The 13,680-nt window shown below is 49.5% G+C and overlaps 4 protein-coding genes across 4 annotated transcripts; 2 read left to right on the plus strand and 2 right to left on the minus strand.

Annotated features, from left to right (window-relative positions):
* Positions 1-346: 346 nt before the first annotated feature.
* On the minus strand, positions 347-2,970 carry F5B22DRAFT_171091 (tam domain protein). The gene is made up of 6 exons (XM_047969339.1): positions 2,246-2,970; positions 2,156-2,187; positions 2,017-2,096; positions 1,678-1,945; positions 1,476-1,524; positions 347-1,285 (listed from the first exon to the last, which is right to left on the minus strand). The coding sequence occupies exons 1-6, from the start codon at positions 2,441-2,443 to the stop codon at positions 668-670; spliced, it is 1,245 nt and encodes a 414-aa protein (XP_047836036.1). The 5' UTR covers positions 2,444-2,970; the 3' UTR covers positions 347-667.
* A 1,307-nt stretch (positions 2,971-4,277) lies between these two features.
* F5B22DRAFT_171133 (pyridoxal phosphate-dependent transferase) lies at positions 4,278-6,585 on the plus strand. Its single transcript, XM_047969340.1, has 3 exons — positions 4,278-5,482; positions 5,547-5,668; positions 5,768-6,585. The coding sequence occupies exons 1-3, from the start codon at positions 4,630-4,632 to the stop codon at positions 6,314-6,316; spliced, it is 1,524 nt and encodes a 507-aa protein (XP_047836037.1). The 5' UTR covers positions 4,278-4,629; the 3' UTR covers positions 6,317-6,585.
* Positions 6,586-9,580: 2,995 nt separating this feature from the next.
* F5B22DRAFT_633110 (casein kinase I) lies at positions 9,581-11,181 on the plus strand (the record flags this gene model as incomplete). Its single annotated transcript, XM_047976794.1, has 4 exons — positions 9,581-9,709; positions 9,834-9,903; positions 9,956-10,104; positions 10,159-11,181. The coding sequence occupies 4 exons, from the start codon at positions 9,581-9,583 to the stop codon at positions 11,179-11,181; spliced, it is 1,371 nt and encodes a 456-aa protein (XP_047836038.1).
* Positions 11,182-12,093: 912 nt separating this feature from the next.
* Positions 12,094-13,552, minus strand: F5B22DRAFT_587019 (emp24/gp25L/p24 family/GOLD). Its single transcript, XM_047973582.1, has 3 exons — positions 13,164-13,552; positions 12,753-13,058; positions 12,094-12,607 (listed from the first exon to the last, which is right to left on the minus strand). Exons 1-3 carry the CDS (start codon positions 13,365-13,367, stop codon positions 12,458-12,460), a joined length of 660 nt encoding a protein of 219 aa, XP_047836039.1. The 5' UTR covers positions 13,368-13,552; the 3' UTR covers positions 12,094-12,457.
* Between the last annotated feature and the right edge of the window lie 128 nt (positions 13,553-13,680).

The raw sequence follows: 13,680 nt of genomic DNA on the forward strand, positions 1-13,680 counted from the left end.
AGGTACCTGTTATAGGATGGACTTACATGTGAAATATTTGCAACATCTTTAAATAAGTCTCTAGTCTACTACGAAATACCTACGCGATTACATGCACTTACTTACAGTAGTACACTCACTGCGCTTTAGGATTAGGCTGGAGTAGTTGGTATCCCAATGTAGAAGACAAGACACTCAATGCAGGTGTACTATGGAGGTAGTGTAAATGTGCCCCGTAAAAGGGGCCATTAGTACTCCTATTGCGTACCTGTGTAGGTACCTACCTAGGTAGGTATCGGCCTAGACCGCTTACTAGCAGAGACTATGTACCTACCTTCTCTGAGAGGTAGGTCCACCCAGCCCTCTACTTAGGTCAGGGCGAGGTCAGGGCTACCTGCCCTTCTGTATCTAAGCATTGGAGTCACAGAAAGGCATTCAGGTAACAAATGCTATCTCGATCTTGATTTCTCTTTTCCTTGTCACTAGGTCAGATAGAACCAGGATTTTGTTCTATGATCCCTGCGTCTTCACGAAAGCGGTGGAGCATACGGAGGACATAGACATAGCCTTGGACTGGGGCATCTTCAGTCAAATCCTGACCGACGAACTTCATATCATTATGTTAAGACAAATAAATATATAACAATGAATAGAATCTAACAGACGTATACATGGCATTCATGTTCATTTAATGAGGCTCCGGAGATGTTGGTATAATTTCATGTGGCAACGGCTTTCGTCCCAGTACAACGTAGCAGCTTTGGTAAGCGTGAACGGATTTATCCGAAAGTCCTCGACGCGTTTCCATCAGGTGTATCTGCGGCGTGGTCAGCGCTAGTCCAATATCACACCACCCCGGCTTAGGGAAGAAAAGGTCAATATCTACCTCGATTTGATGCCGTTTTAATCCACGTGCACGATGCAGAAGAGCCATGGCCACGCCTTGTATCGCATCAAGGCAGTTCACATTCCACAGGTCCCCGAGCGTCTTCCAGTTCTTACTCTTCGCCCACCCGTTGATTGGGATCTTGTAAACCTGCTCCGAGACGTCCACGAAACCCGCGTTGATCAGCCCCTGCTTATATGTTTTGGCAATGTCCAGCGGTCGCTGTTCTCTCCTCGCGCAATCTTCCAGGTCGTTAAAGAGCAGGTTGGGAGCCCAGTCGTCGGGCATCGATCCATCGTCGCAACCAAGAGTTGGGAGTAGCTCTTGGGCCTCGAACCAACCGCCAGGTTCTAAGTGATCGTAGGCTTTTCGAGCTACGTCGGTTTCAAAGTCCTCCCATGCACCCAGGGCCATCCGTATCTAGAGCTTGTCAGAAAGTCGAGACCTCACGCAATTCAACGCACAGGGACTGGTTCTCTCGCCCTCTCGGAGCCCAGTTCTCAGTCGTTCTTCGTCAGCTCGAGAAGAATAAAGAAACTCACGTACTATAGGGACTGTTAGCGGTATATCAAAACAGATGATTGATGCCAGATAGAAGGTATTCAAACACACCATGGATATAGTCAAAAGGATCTGGCCACCACCACTCATCCAGTCTCCTATGCAGAAAATCAGGTTAACGTCACATGCACGATGAAGTCATTATCTCACTTGCGTGAACCCAGCAGTTATAGATCAAGAACGACATAGCATCATAAGCTGCCTAAAGGCATCTACCGAAACTGTTATCAAAGGAATGCGCTCAAACTTACGCGTCGTGGATGTAGAAATGCACATTCGGCGGAACATATTCAGGCTGGATAGGCGACAGGTCTGTCCCAATGACAGTTGATGATTCGAATTCTTCAGCCATCTCGATCGCCCACATGCCTGTTCCTGTGGCCAGATCCAATACCCTCTTAGGAGGTTGTTCTTGGGACCATGGCGCGAAGTAATTTTTGTCGTTGAATAGGCGTTTTAAACATATGTACTGCCAGTCGAGCCGCTCAAGTTCCACGGTATCGTTGGGATAGTGGTAGGCTAACATGTGAGCACTTGTTAGTCGTCCAACGCCCACGTCCATGTCAAAGGGTAGAGAACACTGAACGTACACCCATCACTGTATGCATGATATGTCCTGCCATTTTCTTCTCTATACGCTGTGACACTGCTCGTTATTGACTCGCCGTCCCTGATGAATCGCATTAGCATTCAAGCTTAGTAAACCTCATTAGCATGACGTCAACACACCAGTCATAACTTGGAGACTTTGAAGGGTCGCTCTTTTCGTAGGTTAGCATAGTTTTTAAATTGTCGAAACAGTGACACGGTCGCTCTCACATCAGGTTCAATATGCATAGAGCGGGACGTGTCACACGCCTGTTCGAATGTAAAAGGGAAGTTGTTAAGGTCGTAGGGCGGAGCTGGTAATCTCGCCGACTCTTGATCTGGGTCATAGGTCATCTCATGGGAATCGGACATGATCATCTCTTCTTGGGCATCTTCGCCCTCTGTATTACTTGAATGTTGAGAAGCCATGGGGGCCCGCTTATCTGACAGTAATCTCAAAATGAGATTGAAGATAAAATGAATGTAAATCGGTTGTTCAAAAAGAAACCCTAAGACAATTATAGCAATTAGATACACTCAGCCAGTTAACAAACGAAGGAAATCATGTGCGAAAAGAGTCGTGAAATCAAACGTGGTTTTCAAGAAGGCAAATTGGGGATGTGAAGTTATACCCGGATGACGTTGGCACCGTAATCCAAACTGACACGTCGAACCAAGCTGCTGGGACGCAGACCCATATAACTGAAGAGGTTGTTAACCAGGCTGGGCGTAAGCTAAGCAAAACATGCAGAATGATAAATCAAATTGCCAACAGCAAGCAAGCAGCCCAGCTTCTGCCCTGGCGACCAATCAGTCGTATCGAGTGGTTGAACGCCTCATTGACTTGGCCGTCGAGCTTGGAAACTACAAGACACTAACCTAGGAGGCTTAGAGTGGAACAAAGTCCGCAGCCACAGAATCCGGGGGCGGCGATTGGAACACCCAATGAATAGTAACCAACCTCTAGAGGGCAAGACCTTGTAGGAGGGACGAGCTCATTATACGGGTTGACCCAGCGAGTGCCGAGGGAATCTGCACGAAGACGTAATCAGCAAACCGCAGCGCCTTGTCTTACCGACGCGAGAAGTTTGGGCAAAATTAGTGTGGTTGCCCATCTCAAGCGAGGTTTGGCGCGAGTGAGGGTTATTACATAGTACATAGTACACCTTTTTCGCAGTGAGAGGTACGGTAACCGGGTAACAGGAGCTTTTCCCTCCAAATGACTAACGCTAGACTAGTAGCATTCGACTGTTGTTAAGGTTCCGGGCGCTTGTGACAAAAGATCCATCGGCCTGCACGCCCCTGATCTACACCAAGGAGGATACGGTTGAAGACATGGCCGGTAATTGCTGGTGGTATGTTGAGCAAGGTTCCGCGGGGTAGGGGCCCTTCGGAATATTATGGAGTTATTTTTTGCGCCGAAACGGAAGTGCCAGCATGACCAGAAAAGCACAATAGCAGATAGGTAGGTTGGTTAGGTATTATTCTTCTTTTCAATAACAGCCAACCTACTTAACCCACGCTGTTGATGATGTGCAGGAATATCGCGCTTACTTATTAGTGAAAGCGCTAGAGAACAAGCCCCGCATCGACGATCGGATCACTTACAGAGTACACACATACAGCACTTACATGTAATCCTTACAGCAACCGAGAAACATATGGGTACTTTTCATACATATGTACGATGGCGGCGAAGTGAGGATTCGAAAAGCCCTCTCAGGACACACCCCATGTACAGCCCAAGATTGCGTATGAGTAACATATGCGCGATGCAGGGTGCAATCTCACAATCCCGTCCATGTATGATGTATTTCTGTTTAGTCACCGATCCATCCCGTGGCGTTGCACTTAGACGCCCAAAAAGGCAAGTAGGGAGTCTGTGCGAATACGTGCTTATTCATTCATGAATCATACCTACCCAGCTCGCCAGGGAGTGCTGCCTCACAGCCTAAGGCAAGCCGCCGGTCAACACCAGCGAGGATCGTAAGCCCTTTCAGATCCGTGGCCCTCAGATCACATGTTCTAGACCGTTGGAGCTCAGGCACTCGCTCACCTGCAACACAATGTGACTCTGGTAACACATCGTGACCCGTAACCATCACGTAACACACATCTCTCAAACAACCGTTAGTGTTATGCATCCCTACATTCTCACTTCCTTTGAGGCTCGCAGCCTTGCCTAGATGATGAAGTTACCTTTCTACGCCGTACACTACGCTTAATTGGTCGGCTGTGCCCCAGCTACAGCTAGCGACCGACAATACGTACATCCATAATACGTCGGGTCTGGCAAGCTACCTAAAAGCTAGCGTCGTTCAACATATTCATCAGTATGAAGCGGAGGAAGTAGTTTGCGATCGATATTGAGGATTCATGACAAACAAGAACAAACACACATGATCCACCGCACAATCAATGTAACGGGTGTGTAAAATGAGTTGTCTACAGAGGTGACAATGTCGCAGCTGTGACTCACCCGAGAAATAAAATCACCTACATAAAACCCTCGTGGCCCCCAAGTAGCATCAGACCACAGACACGGCGCGCGGGGTATATCAGCTGATACGTAAGGGAAGCAAACACGTATCCGAGTCAAGAAAGAAAAAAAAGAGATGGACAGCTTCATAGGTCAGGCCCAGCGCCGCATCAGGGAGTCAGCCGCTGTGGCACCCGGGGAACATGCACCTACACTTCCCGGCCCAGACAAACTCGCGCACGCGAGAGCCTCGCTCCCGGATGCCGCTCGGACAGACTATCTCTCCGGCCGCGGACCAGAGGCGACGTTGGACCATCTACTAGATGACATCGTGCCGGGGTTAAATGGACAGAACAGGAGCGGTCGATATTGGGGCTTCGTCACGGGCTCGACGCTCCCGATCGCCGAGGCCGCGGATAACATCGTCAGCGCCTACGACCAGAATGTCCAAGTACATCTCCCCAACCAGACGATTGCCACGGAGGTCGAGGATGCCGCGCTGAAGATGCTGCTGCGCCTCCTGCGCCTGGGCGAGCCGGAACAATGGGAGGGCAGAACGTTCACCACGGGTGCCACGGGAAGCAATGTCCTCGGACTAGCGTGTGGTCGCGAGGCAGTCATTACGGCAAGAGTATCCGACAGCTCCAAATCCGTCGGCGAACTCGGACTATTGCGAGCCTGCGCTAAGGCCGGGATCGAGGAAATCCAGGTCCTGACCAGCATGGGACACAGCTCGCTTTCGAAAGCGGCGTCCGTAGTCGGTCTTGGCCGGGCCGCGGTCAAGCTCCTGCCCTTCAGCGATGCGGAGCCCTGGCGTCTGGATATAGATGCTGTAGAGCGAGAGCTGCGGCGCGAGAACGTCGCTAGTATCATTGCGATTAGCGCGGGCGAGGTCAATACGGGGCGGTTCGCGACTGCTGGGGTTGAGGATATGACGAGGCTTCGACGTCTGGCTGATCAATATCGGGCGTGGATCCATGTTGATGGGGGTAAGTGTTGTGATACTTCAACTTGGGAAACGTACCTAGGTATTAACTAATGATGATGTATTAGCATTTGGCGTTTTCGCGCGGATTCTGCCGGAGAAGGAAGAATACGCCTCCCTCCACGCGGCTACCGCTGGTCTGGAACTATGCGACAGTCTGACGATCGACGGACACAAGTTTCTGAATGTGGTAAGTTCTGCCTGCCTTGACAGTGTTCTCATCTCCTTCATACGATATCCCCCATGAAATATTTCCAAACCTAAAATTAATTTTTTTCTTTCTTAAAAGCCATACGACAACGGCATCTTCTTCACTCGGAAATCATCTACTCTCAGCGACGTCTTCAAGAATCCTAACGCGGCATACCTCTCCTCGGGCACCGCCGCGGCGTCCGCGATCCAGAGCCCGCTGAACATCGGCCTGGAGAACTCGCGGCGTTTCCGCGCGTTCCCCGTCTACGCCGTGTTGATGAGCGAGGGTCGAGAGGGCATGTCTGCGATGATGGAGAAGATGGTGCTTACTGCGCGTGCGGTGGCGAGGGCTATCCGCTCTTGTGGAGACGAGTATGTGTTACTGCCGGATGATGGATCTACTACGAGCGATGAGAATGTTCACATGGTGGTTTTGTTCCGCGCGAGGGATGATGGGTTGAATAGCGTGCTTGTGCAGGCGATTAATGAGGGCAATGAGTGGTATGTTAGCGGGAGTAGCTGGGGCGGGAAACCGGCTGTGCGTGTTGCGGTTTCGAGCTGGAGGGCTGACGCGCGGGATGCGCATGATGTTGTTAGGAAGAGCTTGGGGGAGATAGCGAGGGGGTATAGGGAGTCGCGGGAATAGTATTGATATTAGGTAGCTGTAGTTGAAAGATGGAAATTAAAAGGGTTATCCAACGACGTGGTCAACGACGAATAAGGTGTATGGTACCAGGATCGTGAGAAAGCATGTGCCCTTATTATATCTTGTGAGCTTGTTGACAAAAAATCTCACCGAATCAGGTGTCATGGCTGACGGAACACGTAGGTAAAGGAACGGAAGAGTATCACCTCCTTATCACTACTATCATCATTAATATATATTTAGAGTTGGCGAATAGAAATGGTTCTAAGATTTTACTTTATGTTGCGATATAGCAATGATACCAAACAGAGCAATGATGCCAAATAGAGTGGAAGCTGTCCTTGCATTTTCAACACATTATTCATCATGTTTGCCATGTGAGAAGATTGTGATTCATGCTTCTATATTGATCTTCTAGGATTCACAGCTAAACTTGGAATGTCTGTAGTCTTAAATTTTCGTAGACACAACTTGTATCCTGTCGGGGCTATGCTCAACCTCCCTGGCTGTCATAATATCATTTTTGTAAGTAGCTAAATACAGGTTGCAGAAAGGACGGCACAATGCTTGGCTGTAAGCTGATGGTTTATGAAAGGGATTGACGGCAAGAGAGTTACCGGAGAGCGAGAGTGAATGCTTACTTACAGCTACGCCTTCGAATTTCTGGAAAAGGATGCTACCTAGGTTGTGTAAGCCTTCTCGAAACACTGAGGCGTTCATCTGCCGCAGCATATGGCTTAATATGACTGCATATACCGACTTCCGCATTTGTTCACCAGGCTGCGATTTGGGCGTTTCGTCGCATCCTCAGATCTTGGCGCGTATCTTGTTTCACCACTCGCATTAGTTGGCGTTTCGTCGCGTTGGTCGATGGCCATTCATAGACTCCATCTGATGAATGTGCTCAGTTGGCCGTGGAGTCGCCGATCTGATTGCTCAAGACAGGATTTAGGTCTTAAAAGGGTCTTAACGGCTCTTGATCCCGGTTAGTCGGAGATCTACCCGTGCGTTCTGTTGTCCCGCGAGGAGGATCATGATCAATATACTCAACACGCGTGATATCGAAGTGGCAATATCACGCCAAGAGCTAGGGAAGATGTTGGAGGGTGTGTATTATTATACGTTTTATAGCATGGCCGGCTTAGTGTAAGTGCATCTGTTAATTGCCATTGGTCCCGAAAGCAGGAATGTTAGATGAGTTCCTTGGTCCATCTAATCGCACATACTGTAAGGGTTGTAAGGGTTTGGTATGCACTGTTCTCCAAGCAACGCATCAGAATCGCAACAAAATGCCAAGGCAATGCAACAGCACAGAAGTGTTCCGTGTTTAAAATTGTCTTGTCCCTTTGGACTGAGTCTAGCTTCAACATGTGAGTAGTATTGTTTGAATAATGGGGATTAGTACCGTTAGAGCTAGATGCCCATATGACAATACGGGAGCTCAAATTGTTATTTCGCCTCCATACGGACCGTTGACTACGCTCTAACTGCAGCCCATGCTGTGTCAGTATTAGCCCGTCTGCTCCGTCCTTACCTAGGGACAGTACTGATTCTGACATGCAAAACTAGCTGGTATTTACCCACAACCCATCCGCTTGTCCTGCTCTTGCGAGGCATTAGGCCGTAATTACTCGCAGGGTATCTTAGCTAATCCCCGCGGCACTAGACTTGAAGCAGTTAACGACAGATGGTAGCGCATCGTGTAGATTTGGTCCGATACAGTTGTTACTGTACACTACACTTCACTTTGCTGGTGCCTTTTGCAAGGACATGGGGACCGAACTCCTTTCCCTCTGTCCATATGTTCCTCGGGAGAGGAGACGGGATTTAAACAGGATGAAAGTCTTCGCTTGTAGATTTGCCAAGGAGGTATTGCCAGGTCCTGTATGCATAAGCAAGGCACAAGTCTCCAAAGTACTGTCGGAGGCAGGCTGGCCTGTCAATCGACTTACAAGTAGTATACACATTTTAGCATGCATTGATGGCAGAAGATGTGATGTGATTTTTCTAGGAGAGTCGATAAGTGATGAACCTAGTCCAGGTGAACCCTGAATGTCTCACTCTGGACTCTAAAGTGGACTACAAAGTCTCTCAACCAGAACAAGCGAATGAAAAGCTATACTTGGACCTCCTCACATCCATATCTGCCCCAGGGAGGCTGTCTAAGTACTAAGTATTAATATACACGACACGTACAATAACATTTTGCATCTGCAAAAACAGTTGTCGACTCGGGGCAACCGGGCGGGTGGTCTTGGCTTCTCCATATTCACGACCTTAGTGCATTACATGTAGCGTACCTAGCGCACACTACATGCACTATCGAGCTGGGGCTAGGGTAGGCCAGGCCCTCTCAGTGAGCTTCGATGCCCACTGCCTGCAGTGCTAGCAAGGCAGTCCGGGCTCGCTGAGGACGACTTCGTGGCTTGACTGGCTGGATACTGGACACAGCGCTGAAAGACCTACCTGAAAGGGGTAGGTACAGGTAAGTACCATGTCCCTACGTAGTAGAGAAGCGCGAGAGAGAGTCTGAGAGAGGTAGGTACGTGCAGTGCTTAGCACTCCTAAGCCTCACCAAAATTAGGCTCCATTCTGCCCATTCAGCGCCCCAATTGCCCCAATCGCCCCAGACAACTGCCAAACGCAAGTTGGCTCGCTGCCACTGGTCGAGACTGCCAAAAACCTGCAGCCAGGGGATTTCAGCCACTCAGCGCTCCGGAAGCCCAGAGCCAACAGTGGTCCAACTACTGTATCTGGCCTAGCGCAGTCCAAGGTAGGCCTAGTTTGCTTGTGCCGGGGTGCGGTACCCAGGTACCTCAGCGGTCCCAATCTCCCCCCCCCCGACCGCCTCTCTCGGTTTTCCTCCCCTTTGACTGAACTGACTCTCACCCCCAATTCTCTAGTCATCCGGTCCGTCCAAATTCAATTCAACCTCTTCCATCCTCAATCGCCGCATCAACCAAACGGGTTCCAACAAAGCTTATTCCCGCGGATTGCCCTCTCTGGGGCCACGGTTGGCTCTTCTCTTCCTTTCCGGCCTTCTCTGGCAGCTTGCTTTCTCTCCCTCGACAGCTCCGAGAGATGGTCCTTACGGCCTCCAGCCTGCTCGAGTATCTCTGATGCTCGTTTCTCCGACCACGGCTCTCCCTCTCTACCACAACACAACCTCGCGTTGTCTACGCCTGCCGACCGTGCTGCCTCTGACCTCGCATTGTCCCCGTTTTTGACGCGTCCTCGCCTTCCGATCATTACTCTCGTTCCATAATGGCTTCGTCGTCGTCGAATGTGGTGGGTGTCCACTACCGAGTTGGCAAGAAGATTGGTGAAGGTTCTTTCGGTGTCATCTTTGAAGGGACCAACTTGTTGAATAACCAGCAAGTTGCCATCAAATTTGTAGGTTCTTCCATGAATGCGTTTTGATTATTCTTGTAACTTGAGCTTGTTCGTTACACACTAAAGATCTAGTGCTATACCAAAATGTACCCGAAACTTGGAACCTAGCTAATCATTTGAATAGGAGCCGCGTAAGAGTGACGCACCGCAGCTTCGAGATGAATACCGTACATACAAGATACTTGTTGGCTGCCGTGAGTAAATCAATGTAATGGCACGTTCAATGCTAGTACTGACTACACATAGCCGGCATTCCTAATGTTTATTACTTTGGTCAAGAGGGCCTCCATAACATCCTCGTTATAGATCTGCTCGGACCGTCCTTGGAGGATCTATTTGACCACTGTAACCGGAGGTTCTCAATCAAGACTGTGGTAATGGTGGCAAAACAAATGGTAGGTACTTCTCCCACATTGTCAAACAACATGTATAGCTCACATCTTATATAGCTGTCCCGTGTTCAGACGATTCACGAGAAAAATCTGATCTATCGTGACATCAAGCCAGACAACTTTTTGATTGGTCGTCCCACAACAAAGGCCGCCAATGTCATCCATGTTGTTGATTTCGGCATGGCCAAGCAATATCGAGATCCTAAAACCAAGCAACACATTCCTTATCGTGAGAGAAAATCGTTATCCGGTACTGCTCGATACATGAGTATCAATACTCACCTGGGACGTGAACAGTCTCGTCGAGATGATTTGGAGGCGTTGGGCCACGTCTTTATGTACTTCCTGCGTGGTGGTCTTCCCTGGCAAGGGTTAAAGGCTGCAACAAACAAGCAGAAATATGAGAAGATTGGAGAGAAGAAGCAGACCACCGCAATCAAGGATCTTTGCGAGGGCTTCCCTGACGAGTTCAACAAGTATTTGACGTATGTCCGAAATCTTGGCTTTGAGGACACACCCGACTACGATTACTTGCGAGAGCTTTTCACCCAAGCATTGAAGAACACGGGCGAAGTAGAGGATGGAGAATATGACTGGATGAAGATCAACAAGGAGTCGGCCAAGGGTTGGGATGCCATGCCCAAGCATGGTGGTTACCACAACCCAAATGCTCGACCCGGCCCTTCACAGATGGAATTACACAACCAGTCCCGGACCGGCGCGAACACACCTCACCTCACACGCGACCGTTTAAACGCCGCGCAGCCCCCACCTCCGTCACCAGCCAAGGGGACGGACCCGCGCCGGCCAAACGCCCCCGCCGCTGGCTTGAAAGCACAGCGCGGGAGCGCGGTGGGGGGTCTTCGGGACATGGCCACACCGACTGGGTCAACCCAGGCCCAATTCCAGAACAGCAGCCAGAATCTGCCACCCAGGATCGCTCAGCAGACGAACATGAGTCCTGAACTGGGCATGGCTAACGAGGGACTTAATGAACCTCCGCCAACCGGGTTCCAGAAATTTATGAAGGTTCTTTGCTGCGGTATGTTGCAGACCTCGAGGCTATGGAATAAAGCATGACTAACAGATAGCAGGCTAATTTAACATACAATCATGGCATACGAGCGACATCATATAGACTAAGAGAGTTGGATCTGGACCTCCAACTCCGTATTGTATTGCTTCTTAATACTTTTCCCGGTTGCTTCCTCGCAAACGGACCTGGTCCCCTTATAGCGTATGCATTTTCCAGGTCATTTGCGGAATTCTGAGCACCGGGCGGACTTTCTGATAGTCATTACTCACGATACCCTAGGGTGCTCAAAGATATTTTCTTCGAACCACCCTGGAACACCCTACTACAAACCAACCCGAAGACATCTGCTAGATACCAGCCAGGATTTCTTTCTGGCCACATTTGCTGAGTAGGACCTGGCTGCATCAGAGCCCCGCATATCTCGGGATACGAACTCCCATATTGACTTTATTCTTTTTCTTTATTCATGACTCTCGCTCTTATGAGATAGATCCTGGCTGTTAATACATCGACTCGCAGCAACGGCGCCGGTGGAGTTCGTGAAACTCTGGGAATGCTAGCATTGGGAAACCGGTATCCTCTACTCTTTTCTCTGTGTAGCAACGTCCTTGACATAACTGCTTATAATTGCAATGATGGGGGTGTGCTGTTGAAAGTTTTTTTCAAGAGTGGAAGAAAAGTGTAGATTTGGTGGACAGCTGGAGCACATAATAGGATGTGACCACCGCGCCTGGGGGGGCTTTATAGTGAAGGTGATCTGACAAACCGAGGTGAAGAGACGTAGCTTCCTATGAGGATAGAAAAGCAAACAATGGGACATAACAAGCATAGTTCTATTTTTTTCAACAGTTGAGCGGCTTGTGATGATCTTCGCAGTCTTTGGTTTTGTAGTTTTCGTTTTCGCGTTCCTCTTTTTATCTGTAATACGACATGTACACTTAATTAAGAACAGAAAAGTGTTTTAGGTAGTTTCGATTAGACCTGGATGGACAACTAAGCCAAAAAGCATGTACTAAGGCGTTATTTTCTTCTGATCCTAAGACATATATCATTACAAACAGTGCTGTCTGTTGCATGGAGCAATACAGTGCATGTTATTCTCTTGGTAGAGCACCCCGTTTCTTCTTTAATGGATTGACTGAAGTGTTAGTTAAGTATCTACAGTCCAATCCATATCCCCCCGGCTTTCGGCTTATTCATTGTTTTCTATATCCCTCTCGCAAACAGAGTGCTGCGTTAAAGAATCTGTACATGGGCTGTAGAGTTGTCGACTGTCCTTGTTGTGATTGTAATACATGGTGAATTGTTGAGGGGGATGATTTACGTGAGCTTCTGCTTGATGAAGAAGTTCCGGAGGTGCGAGAGTTGCCAGGCGCATGTTATGCCTAGAACGATCAGCTGGATGATCATCCAGTGGAGTACGCGGGTGTTGGTGGATTCGGACTGGTCTCTGAATTCGGCTTCTCGTTCCTGGGGGACGGTGTTAGTGTGGGGGTTTTACTCTAACGATTGTACTTATACTGATGTTTCCTTGACCTCATTCATCGGTTGTGCCTGACGAAATTTGTCGAGAGAGGTGGGGGAGGATGGAGAAGTTGTGTACGCGGAGACTTACTCGTTGGAAGATCTGCTCGCGCCTGATGTCCTGCAGGCGCGCGTTGAGGTCCTTGACACGCTGCGAAATGTCCTGCAGCTTGGTCTTGTCGGTGCTCTCGATCTCGCTCGACTCGCCAATGGCCAGGTCCAGCGTCAGCTTGACGCCGCCGTTAGGGTTCGCGGCGTTGAGCCAGCCCTGGCGGCCGCTGTTGCTGCTCGGTGTAAAGCAGATGCGGTGGTCGCCTGCCTCGTGCGCAGTGAAGGTGAACCGACCTGACGAGGAGCCGCGCTGCGATACCACTCTGTGGTCGTTGTCGAATACCTCCTGTTGTGGCGCATTAGTCCCTCTTCTTGAGATGAGCGCATGTGGGACTTGGGTTGGTCATTGTGCGCAGTTGAAGAAAGAGCAGCAGTGTAAAAGAGAACCTACGTCAACGGATATGTACACGCTCAAGCCGTCATGTTTCGACCACGTCCGTGAGTTTTCGTCGTATTCATCGAGGTTGTAGTGGCCCACGACCAGCGTGTCCTTGGGCAGCTCCTCGTAGAAACACTTGGGTTGTGTGCCGTCGATGAAAAAGTAAAGCGCCTGAGCAGCGGTGCTCAGCGACAAAAGGGGAAGTATCGCCCTCATATTTGCTCCTCTGACACCAGCCTGTTTTCAATTGGGGCTTTTCGCTGTTCGCTTGTGCTTTCGATAATCAGTTGTTCGGGAGTTCGTGGTAGATGGGCGGATCGGGCGATTTCGATGTCGAGAGTGAAGCTCTCACCACGCTCGTCGCCAAGCTGCCACGTTCACTCTACAGGGGCAAGTTTAAGGGATCGTTATCGCCAAAAGCCACAGTGGCCTGCCTACCTACTTTAGGTACTGCCACAGAGTGCTATGCTCTATCGATAAGTCTTCAGGCTTACATGTACCATGTACTTATCACGTGCTCCAATAGGTA

The sequence above is a fragment of the Xylaria bambusicola genome (genome assembly GCF_022495145.1).
Source record: "Xylaria bambusicola strain CBS 139988 unplaced genomic scaffold F5B22scaffold_2, whole genome shotgun sequence".
Lineage (NCBI taxonomy): Eukaryota > Fungi > Ascomycota > Sordariomycetes > Xylariales > Xylariaceae > Xylaria > Xylaria bambusicola.

Excerpts from the sequence above, each read along its gene's own strand:
- F5B22DRAFT_171133 (XM_047969340.1), top strand. The coding sequence starts at position 4,630 with ATGGACAGCTTCATAGGTCAGGCCCAGCGCCGCATCAGGGAGTCAGCC. Across the intron at positions 5,483-5,546 it reads GTGGATCCATGTTGATGGGG|CATTTGGCGTTTTCGCGCGG; the intron begins GTAAGTGTTGTG and ends ATGATGTATTAG. Across the intron at positions 5,669-5,767 it reads GACACAAGTTTCTGAATGTG|CCATACGACAACGGCATCTT; the intron begins GTAAGTTCTGCC and ends CTTTCTTAAAAG.
- F5B22DRAFT_171091 (XM_047969339.1), bottom strand. The coding sequence starts at position 2,443 with ATGGCTTCTCAACATTCAAGTAATACAGAGGGCGAAGATGCCCAAGAA. Across the intron at positions 2,188-2,245 it reads CTATGCATATTGAACCTGAT|AGCGACCCTTCAAAGTCTCC; the intron begins GTGAGAGCGACC and ends ACCTACGAAAAG. Across the intron at positions 1,946-2,016 it reads TCATGCATACAGTGATGGGT|CCTACCACTATCCCAACGAT; the intron begins GTACGTTCAGTG and ends CTCACATGTTAG.
- F5B22DRAFT_587019 (XM_047973582.1), bottom strand. The coding sequence starts at position 13,367 with ATGAGGGCGATACTTCCCCTTTTGTCGCTGAGCACCGCTGCTCAGGCG. Across the intron at positions 13,059-13,163 it reads GCGTGTACATATCCGTTGAC|GAGGTATTCGACAACGACCA; the intron begins GTAGGTTCTCTT and ends GCGCCACAACAG. Across the intron at positions 12,608-12,752 it reads GCGAGCAGATCTTCCAACGA|GAACGAGAAGCCGAATTCAG; the intron begins GTAAGTCTCCGC and ends ACCGTCCCCCAG.